Source organism: Thalia democratica, chromosome 3, assembly GCF_965202585.1.
Source record: "Thalia democratica chromosome 3, ktThaDemo2.hap1.1, whole genome shotgun sequence".
Taxonomy (NCBI): Eukaryota; Metazoa; Chordata; class Thaliacea; order Salpida; family Salpidae; genus Thalia; species Thalia democratica.
The window spans coordinates 55,762,022-55,772,303 of record NC_139167.1 but is presented as its reverse complement, the minus strand read 5'-3'; the positions used below and the strand labels follow the sequence as shown (position 1 = coordinate 55,772,303).

General features: G+C 26.3%; 1 protein-coding gene across 1 annotated transcript; it reads right to left on the bottom strand.

The window, feature by feature from the left end:
- Window positions 1–929: 929 nt before the first annotated feature.
- LOC145831851 (small nuclear ribonucleoprotein Sm D2-like) lies at window positions 930–9,750 on the bottom strand. The gene is made up of 3 exons (XM_082939193.1): window positions 9,596–9,750; window positions 1,599–1,739; window positions 930–1,252 (listed from the first exon to the last, which is right to left on the bottom strand). The coding sequence occupies exons 1-3, from the start codon at window positions 9,739–9,741 to the stop codon at window positions 1,180–1,182; spliced, it is 360 nt and encodes a 119-aa protein (XP_082795319.1). The 5' UTR covers window positions 9,742–9,750; the 3' UTR covers window positions 930–1,179.
- Window positions 9,751–10,282: the final 532 nt, after the last annotated feature.

Below are 10,282 nucleotides of genomic sequence, written 5' to 3'. Positions count from 1 at the left end.
AACGTGAAGCTGTTTATATATTACGCTTCAAAAAATATTAAGAAATCGCTTCCTCCGGGATACCAAATTAAAAAAAAAGTTCTTGAGGTTTTCAAAAGTACAAGTATTTGGTCCATTTTTAGTATAAAATCAGATTATTGTTAAAAAAAAAACTATAAATAATATACTGTTAAGCAGTTTTAATTATGTTTTTTCAAGAAAAATTTTTGGTTTCTAATTAAAATTATATAATTTTACTATGAAAAAAAGTATAAATTCAAGGTATTGAATTGTTTAAAATTCTAGCTTTTTTTTTGCCTAATTCAAATTGCAAGTTCCACGTTTTAATTTGTCAACCCTGTACTGTGCGCACCCTAATAAGCACTGTGTCATCAATTTTAACACTAGTTGAAAATTTTCATATAAAATTTAAGTTGCTCGGGTAGGTGTCAAAGATGAAAAAGGGATTTTTCATGGGCTTGGGCTGCACAGAATTTGTTTAATTTAGTTTGCACAGATTCAACTAACTTGAAGACAACTGATTTAGACTACGGGAAAATGTACGTGTGGTTAAAAATCTACTTTAATAATTGTATATTTGTTTTATAGCTCGACATACGGAAGATGTGGGTTTCTTATTAAGTAGAACTCAAGGTATATTACAAAAAAAAACTTTCTTATCAGTTCTTATTGTTTTTATTTTTGTTTCAAATCAAATATTATTGTTAAAGAGTAAAATAAATGTTTAATATGTGTAAAAGCCCTTATTCTTTATCAACTCATCTCGTACTATTTTTTCATTAAAATCGAATTTAATACAGATCTGAAAAACATTAAATATAACTTATATACTGATTTAATTTATAAAAATAATTTAACTTTTGTTATACATGTATTACCTCCAATCTAATTAATACAAAGTATTCACATGCAGCAGATACCAAACAAAATTATAAAAAAAATTTATTTTTTTCACAATTAAAATAAACCAATTGCTAACAAATAGAACACTATCGAATTTAAACAAATTAAAAAAATGTTTACTTTATGAAAGAGGGTGTACAAAAAGTGAGCATCATACTAAAGTGGAATGAAATTTTTAAAATTTATTCTATAAAAAGTGAAAATTGTACACCTCAACATAAATCGACATTCAACATTATGATGTCATCAGGCTGCTGGTGCTGTCATTGTTGCTGTTTATGACGTCATTTTAGGGTTCTTCAATACGATGATGACCGAATCGCCTCTCAAAAACATCTTTGAAATGAACCTGTTTTGAAAAAGTAGTCAGGTAAAAGTTTTTATCATTTGGATACATTCTTAAACTCGCCTAGAATTTATTTGAATACTTTTTTTAGGCTTTTTACTAGTTCTCTTTACATACAAGTATGTTCTATCAAAAAATTTATAAATAAGTATATAAAAAAAAGTTCAATATTCTCAACATTAAAAATCAATTTATTGCAGTTGACTTAAAGCCTAAGCTGTTGCTAACAGTTTTAATAGGCTGCTCCAATACTACATATTATGACTAAAACAATTTAATTCAATGAATTTATCAAATAATGTTTTATTTTTATAATATTTATTTTATAAATATTTTTATTTTTATTTACCTGTCCCTGTTAACGGGCTTCTTCTTGGCTTCACCCTTCTTTTTCTTCTGATTTTCGGTCCACATTTCTTTCACATTTTCAAGAACCATGTTGCAGTGACGATCGAAAGCCTTGACGCGACCGAGAAGCTTGCGGTTGTTTCTGTGTGCAGAAAATACTCATGTTAGTTTACAACTAAATTTTTCCACGTTTTATTTTTGTATTTGTTATTGAAATAAAAGGTAACAGCATTCAAATTGACAGATTAAAAGTTGAGATTGTTGTAAAGGTAATGTATTGGCCCAGATTTCCCAAACATTTTTAAAGGGCCACTTTTACAGAAATTATAAAAGCTATGGCCCCCTCAGACAAGATTTCAAGTTAAAACTGTTTAAGACCTTTTTTTTAGCGCTTCATCATCAACTCCGAATACCTAGTGTAATTTTCAAACTACCTCATGGCCCCCTGTGGCCCCTTCACTGCTCATGGCCCCATGAATTTCTGTTTTGGCCTTAAGGGGCTACTTGGCCCAGTTTGGGAAACCCTGGTATAGGTAATCAAATATTAACATAGTTACTGATGTTAGTATATATTATAAAATAGTTTTATGTTGTTTCTAAATTGTGTCTGTTGTTATAGAGAAAAATAATTGGGTTTTTAAACCAAGTATCCATACTGAGAGAATACTTTTGTGAGTTTAGTGTTTTAAGCATAGGAAATTCATAATAATTTTTTTTATGAAAAGGTGGATGTGCTAAAAGTGTGCAGTTATTTGAGAACTTAAGCAGAAAGGTATACAGTATCTGTATTTAAAAAATTGCTATCATGTCAAATTTTTGTCAAGTTTGAATACTTGGTGGTACTTGAGTCTATCTTAACATTTAATAAATATATTATACTGAAAAATATTAGTTTTCAATTCAAGCAAAATATATAGAAGTTATTCATTTGTGCAATCTTACAATTCTTTCATTAGCAAAATTTTGACTTCAAGGGAAATTAAACCAAACGCTTAAAATACAAATAAAATATAAGAGCGAGCTACACTTTAATTTAGAAACTGATTTGTTTGTATTTTTATGCTGAATTATTGTTACTTCTTCTGTGAGAAAACTTTTTACCGAACTATATTTTTTCGCTATCGAAAAAATAAGAAAGTGGTATTTTTAGAAACAATAATTTTATTTTAAATATTTGCTTTAATCTAAATAGTTGAAAACTATTTGGAATATATTGTGTTAGTTATTTAATATCTTGTAATATAATTCAATTAGACAACACAATTGAAAATTTTATAACTAAGAAGGTCTTTTAAGGGTGCACGACTGTTGAAATTCGGACAATTCAAATTCTGACAATTAAAATTGTTTTTATTAATTGAAACGGCTACAAATAGAAAAGTATAAGTTAAGAAAAGTATAAAAACATATTTTTGAAACATAAAAAATACATATGTAGATTCGTTTAATATCTACAAGCCTTTATTTTCTTTTTGCAAAATTTTAAATATTTTTTGAGATGAGACTTTAATAAAGTAAAAAACAGATATTTTTAGTAGCTTTAGAATATATTTAAAAAAAAGATTTTGAAAAAAATGGCTGGTAGTTATCAAAAGAACCTTCATATGTACTTTAATATTCGAAAAATATACATTATACATAAAACAAGTCTTTTTCAACAACACATATATATTTCAACAATTTTCTTCAGTGTGATTACAATTGTAACAAGGTAAAACAAATTTTAAAGACTTGTTTTATGTACAAAAATTAAAATTAGCAGACATATGTTTAAAATTTTAAAAAGTAGTTATTGTCTGACAACTGTTAAGCTGGGTAATAAGCTTATATCAACAGAATGTTAAGTGAAAAGAAATGAACTGTTAAATAATTTTCTAAAGGAATGTTTGAATAAATTGGTTTGTCCTAAGTGGATTATTGCTAGAATCTACAAAAGTAGATTGAAATACAGCTACAAAGTTGAAAAGATTTTTCTAAAGTTGGAAATCAGAAAGATTGAAGAGAGGTTAATTAACTTAAAAGACTCTGCAGTTAGTATTAAAAATAGTTTAAAAATAAAGTTAAAAGAAGAACATTTTAATGAATTTATTAGTTATTCTGAAAATATTACTAAAAAGCAGCAAGAGAAGTATTTGGCAAAAAACAAAAAGAACCTAAACAGACTGGTAGAACTTAAATTTGGAAACTTCACCAAGCAAAGTGTCAAAAACTTATCTTCTCAAAAATTTGACGAAAAAGACTTGACTGCGTTAAGCTATGGAATGAATTTTTCACTCCCCGCAAAAAAGGTTGATCAAGTTGCTACTTATTTAGGATTTGAGAAATATTTAAATCAACTTTTAAAACTCCAGCCAAGTTCAAAACAGGATGAAGTTGCTTTGAAAGCAAACTTAGTCTCAGTTGCACACAACTTTTGCAAACTTAAGCCAGAACATAGTTCTGTAATTAATTCAAAAGAAATCATAAGTAGCCTGACTAAGATTAAAAGTAATGAACATATTGTCATTACCAAACCTGACAAAGGTTCAGGAATCGTAATTCTCAATAAAGATGACTATAATTCTAAAATGTTGAACATAATTAATGATGAGAAGAAGTTTTTGAAAATAGGTCCTGTAGGAGATAACTTAACTATAGTTAAGTTGGAAAAGAAAATTATTCAAATATTAAAAGATTTGGTGGATAAAAATGAACTTTCTCAAGAACATTATAATTTAATTAGACCGGTAGGTTCCATAAGACCTCGTTTATATGGTTTACCAAAACTACACAAAGTGGATATACCTCTGAGGCCTATACTTTCTATGATAAGATCTCCACAACATGAATTGGCAAGATACTTAAATAGTCTTTTGGATCCAGTGTTGAAGTATTTTTCTAGATATATTGTAAAAGACTCTTTCAAGTTTGTAGGTGACTTAAAACTCCAGGGAGCTAAAGACATGTTTCTTTGTTCTTTTGATGTAAAAAGTCTTTTTACAAGTGTACCTTTAAATGAAGTGATAGATATTTGTGCAGAAATGTTATTTGACCTTGAAAATCCGACTCTGAAAAGAAGTAATTTTGTTCGACTAATGAGACTCGCAACAGAAGAAGTTGAATTCAGTTTTAATAATATATTATACCGTCAAATTGATGGTATTGCCATGGGTTCCCCATTAGGACCTACATTGGCAAACATATTTATGGGCTATCTTGAATACAAAGTTCTACCAGAATTCGATTCAAATTGTAAGTACATGAGATACGTGGATGATTGTTTTGTTATCAGTGATAGTGTAAAAGTTAGTAATTTATTGTTTGAGAGGTTAAACTCTTTGCATAGTGCTATTAAATTTACAAAAGAAAATGAAGAAAATGATCAAATATCATTTTTAGATGTTTTAATCAAAAGAAAGGATAATAAATTCATAACGTCTATTTTCAGAAAACCATTTACTGGTCAATACCTTAACTTTCAATCATATTGCAGTAAAAGAAGAAAAATTGGTTTGATTAAAACCCTATTTCATAGAGCAAATAAAATATGTTCGCCAGAAGTATTTCAGAATGAACTTAAGGTTATAAAAGAATTACTAATAAAGAACAGATATCCTAATCCGTTGATCGATAAGGTATTCAAAACTGAATTGAAAAGACTAAAGTACACAAAACCTTATGGACCAGAGAAATGTCCTGTTCTATTAATTTTGCCCTATGTGGGTGAAAAATCAAAACAAGTTGAAAGAGATATCAAGAATATGACAGAAAAAGTTTACCATGCATCTAAACCAAGAGTAATTTTTACATCTGCTGCTATACTAAATCCTAGAGGTAAAGATCTAATATCCTACAAACACAAAAGTTGCGTGGTATACACGTATAAATGCTGTTGCGCAAACAGCTATATAGGACAAACTTCTAGGCATTTAGAAACAATAATAAAAGAGCACGTACCTAAGTGCGTGAAAGACCATATCAAAAATCAACCGAAGAAAATGAGTAATGCAACCTTAAACGCAACAAAAAGATCATCAATTTCAGAGCACTTAGTAAAAAATCCTAAATGTGGTAATAATTACAGTGAGACAAAGTTCAAAGTTTTAAGAAGTTGCACGAACATTTTTGATTTAATTAAAATAGAAGCTATTTATATTCATTTAAACAAGCCAGAATTATGCAAACAAAGAGAATTTGATTACTCATTATCCTTGTTTAAATTAGACTAATTTTGTTTTGTTTTAAATTGGTACAGTTAATTACGTTTTCCTTGTTGTTTTTAATTTTTTTTGTTATAGTTTAGGGTTTTTTTGCTAATTGATTGATAATTTCTCTTATAATTAAAAAGGCTATATAAGTTTAAAATTTGTTTTACCTTGTTACAATTGTAATCACACTGAAGAAAATTGTTGAAATATATATGTGTTGTTGAAAAAGACTTGTTTTATGTATAAAAATTAAAATTAGCAGAAATATGTTTAAAATTTTAAAAATATACATTACTTTTTTAGTTGTGGCTGTTTAACTTTTTTTTAAGAATTTGAATTGTCCGAATTTGAATTGTCATGTAACCCTAGGAAGGTTTTTAAATGTCTAAATATTAGGGGTCATCTACAATAGTTTTTAAAATACAAAATATTTAAAAATAGTTTTTTAATAGATCTAACAAATAAAACAGGCAAAATTTAAACAAAACAAGAATAAATGAAGTTGCTAAACAAGACTAAATGCACAAACAAAACCAACCAAAATAACCAAGCACTATGCAAGACCACAAAAGCTTGTAAGAGATAATAACAAACTTATTTACTGAGCGAAAAATATGAATTTTAGCTTTATGTTCCAAAAATTATTTGATTATGACAAAACAATAACAGGCTGGCATAAAATTATACTTAGTGCCATCTTGCAAGTTCCAAACTTAATTATCCAGAATAGCAAGGATGCACTGTTGTTTGTTTTGTAAAAATTTCCCATACAAATAATTTAGAGGAAATTTTAATAACAGGATTGCCACTTATTTTTTCAAAATTTCTTCCAGGTTTTTAAAAGTACACACTTTTGGGTCTATTTTTAGTTTTAAGTTAAGTTTAAGGTAAGAATAAAAGTATACTTAGTGCCATCTTCCAAACTTAATTATCCGGATTAGCAAGGTACTTGGTTTTGTAAAAGTTTCCCATTCAAATGAACAAAGGAGAAATTTATTTTCATAATGAATTGTTGTTGAATTAATAAAAATACTTTATTCTCTTAAACATTTTTCAAGCTGTTTCCTCAAATTTTCAAAAAATGTTTCTTGTAATAATTAAAAGAAACTATAGGTAGCATTTTTTTTTGTTTTTCAAATGTATGACCGAAAATTTTATAAATACATAGTTACTTTTTGTTTTTGAAAAGATAAAAATAGCCAGTAATTTAAAAAAGCTCTATCCTACAAGCAATGTGCAACAAGCAGGATCAAAAAAATGTCTTAAGTGACCTTAAACTGTCCTAAATAATCCTGAGTTGTTTAAATTTTCAAAATTAGTAAAAATCAAGTTCTTCAACTGACTTAGTTATAAAATAACAAAATATTGCACTATTTCAACTAAATCTAATTCAAGTTTAAGTATCCTGAGATTTTTTAATAATCTTAAAACTACCCTACACTTTTCATAATTACAAAACTATCTTGAGTCAATCAATAAAAAACTCAAATTATCTATTGAGTTATCCTAAAATTTAAAAAACTTTAAAATATCATTAGTTATCATGAGTGTCCTGAGTGTGTGGCAATCCAGTACAAGTTTTTCATAATTTCATAAATATTAGACTGAGAAATTGGTCAAAATTGTAGGGGAGATATATATTTTTAAGATCTTGCTTTACTTTTGTAGTTGTGTTTTTCTATGAGAAACTCAGCAACTTTCTTAAGTTAATATTGCTTATATCTCTAGAACTACTAATTTAAAAAGACTTTTAGCTTAATTTAAAAAATAAATTGAGGACTAAATAAAAATCAAGACTAAGTATTTAAACAGCAATATACCACTATGGCCATAACTTTGTTTTTACCTTTAGTGATACAAACAGAATATATAGTAAAAATTTTACATTTATATTGATTTCAAATTATAGGGTAATAAGATTTTTTGGCAACAAACTAATTAACCTTTTCAACTAATTAGGCTTAACTAAGGGGTAGGCAGGTCAAAAAAGGAAGTTTTTATTGTGCTTAAAAAAATATTTTCACTTTTTTTAAACAAAAAAAACACTTTTAAAGATAACACTAAAGTTTAATTTTGTTTCAAAAGGAAAATCATATTAATTAACTTTAAAACAAAATATTGAATGTGGCTCGCAGGCTGACTTAATAAAACCTTGACATAAACTTATTGTTTTGATAAACAACACTCACAGTAGAAAATAAAATTTAATTAAAACAGTTTTTAAATTTATTTTTAGTACTGAAATTTAAACGCATTGTATAAACTAATACACGCACAAAAAAATTCATGTTTAGTACAACAAAAAATCATTTTAGTTCCACAAATAAACAGTAGACATTATTTTAACACCAAATTATTAACAACTTAATTTGTTAGTGTAAAATTAAATGTTCAACATACAGTTTAATACTTTTAAGGTTTTCACAAAAAAAAAACAATTTACTTAAAACTCAAAACTTTGTTTAAACTTATGAATATCTTATTTTAAAAACTTAAGGGGTTAACAATGTAATAATCAGACCAGCAACTCTTTATAAAAAACTTAGTTTGAAACATGTGGTCAATCAAAATTTTAAAGCTTAGTAACATTGAGAAACACTTTGTTTACCACAATGACAAAAAACTATTTTTAGAATAGATTTGTTTTTAAGCTATACAACTAAAAACTACAGGGCTGCCAAATTTTATTTTAACTTTTTACAGGTTTTCTGAAATTCTTCCAGGTTTTAAAAAAAGAATTTTTTTGGTTCAATTTTTTAGTACAAAATTTAACTTATAGGAAAAAAATGTCTTAAATACTATAACAACATTAAAAAATACTGTTAAGCTACTTTAATTTTGATTTGTTAATGAAACAATATTTTAATGATACAAAAAATATTCTACGACAGATTTTTCATATTTCAACAAAAAATTTTTACTTAACATCTAAAAACAGTTTCAAATAGTAACTTACATCTAGGTTTTTCCAGGTATTTGTAATTTTTGTTTGAAATTCTGAGTCTTTTTTTTCAAATTTCTCAAACTCCAGGTTTTTCCTTTTTTTTGCGTAAATTGTCAAATTCTAGATTTAATCCAGGATTCCAGGTTTTTTGGTAACCCTCAGGGTATTAACACATATAAAATCAAACTATTTTGTACATATAAAATCAAGTAGCTTATGTTAATAGCAACATAAGTTTTAGTTACATTTATGAGTAGTATAGTAATAGTCATGTAATTTTGGTCAACAAATTGAATTTTTTCACATTAAAAGTTTTCAAGTAAGAATGTGTATAACTTATCTAAGAGCTTTTTAATACCAGTTTTAAATCTTATATTATTGTTTAAAACATACTCTTTAAACTACATATAAATATTTAACATTTTTTATCTTAATTCAATCTACAAAAACTCAAGAGGAATTTTTTAATTTGAAAGTGAAATATATTATGATATAAAGTTTGACTTTTTGAAGCCTTATATTATATATTATAAATTGACAACTACATTTAAAAATCAAGTTTTTCTTCTTAAAAGCTAAACGTCCCAAAAGTATACATTTTAGTAGCAGTAGTTTACAAGTTGGTCTTTCTTAAATACTTAAACAATCTAAAGCTAGTACTTTTTTCTTTTATAAAAACTTTAAATGTTTGTTTACTTCTTAAAAATTTGTGATAACCTTTTTATAATAAAATTAATTAGATATTGTCACTTTTGTATTTTACCTACCTGAATTAAAAAGAGTTTATTTCCAACTTCTAGATATTAAAATGGTCTACTTACATTCAACAAGCAAAAATACTTAAACAACAAGACTTCTTGAAATTACCTGCAATTAATAAGAACTTGAGTGTTATTTTTAACACTTGCAGTCAATATATTCAATGGTCCATGTTCAAATTCTTCTTTTTCTATTTTTTCCAATTCCTCATGAGTCAACTCAGACTTTGCTTTTCCTGTCAAACCTGTGCTCATTTTTTTTTTTTTTAAACCTGTAAAATTTATAACTTGTCACATTACTGGTTTTTAAGTGGTAACCAAGTATTTTTTTTGTACTAAAAACTTATGTTGAAGTTACTAAGCTAGCTTTATTTTAAGTTAAAATATTCTATTACCTTATTTTTCCCTTACTTTTTTACCTGTTAAAGTTTTTTTTTTTCTTTTAAGTTTAAATTAAAATTTATTTTACTTTATGCAGATTAAATTTCTTTAGGTTCTATTTATTTTTGATTAATATTTAGATTATTCTTTTGTTCAAATGTGTTCTGTGTTGTTATAAACTTGTGGATTTTTGTTGTACTAGCTAATGATGTTTTAAGAGTCATAAAAAAGGTAAAAATTTTAATAGCATTAAGTCTCTTTTGGCTAAAATAGGTTAGCCATAAAACTGCTTTGAACCTAAAATTTACATCAAGGCAATAAATGATTAAAAGATAGATTTCTCAAAAATTAGCATTAGTCTTTTTTTGATAGTTTCATGTAATATTTTTACAGAATATAAACATTTGAGATATAG

What these genes read in the sequence shown, in the direction of transcription:
- LOC145831851 (XM_082939193.1), bottom strand. Translation starts at nt 9,741, where the DNA reads ATGAGCACAGGTTTGACAGGAAAAGCAAAGTCTGAGTTGACTCATGAG. An exon ending in CAAGTTCTTATTAATTGCAG is followed by an intron (nt 1,740 to 9,595) that starts GTAATTTCAAGA and finishes TTCTGCACACAG; the next exon opens with AAACAACCGCAAGCTTCTCG. An exon ending in AAGCCCGTTAACAGGGACAG is followed by an intron (nt 1,253 to 1,598) that starts GTAAATAAAAAT and finishes TTTTCAAAACAG; the next exon opens with GTTCATTTCAAAGATGTTTT.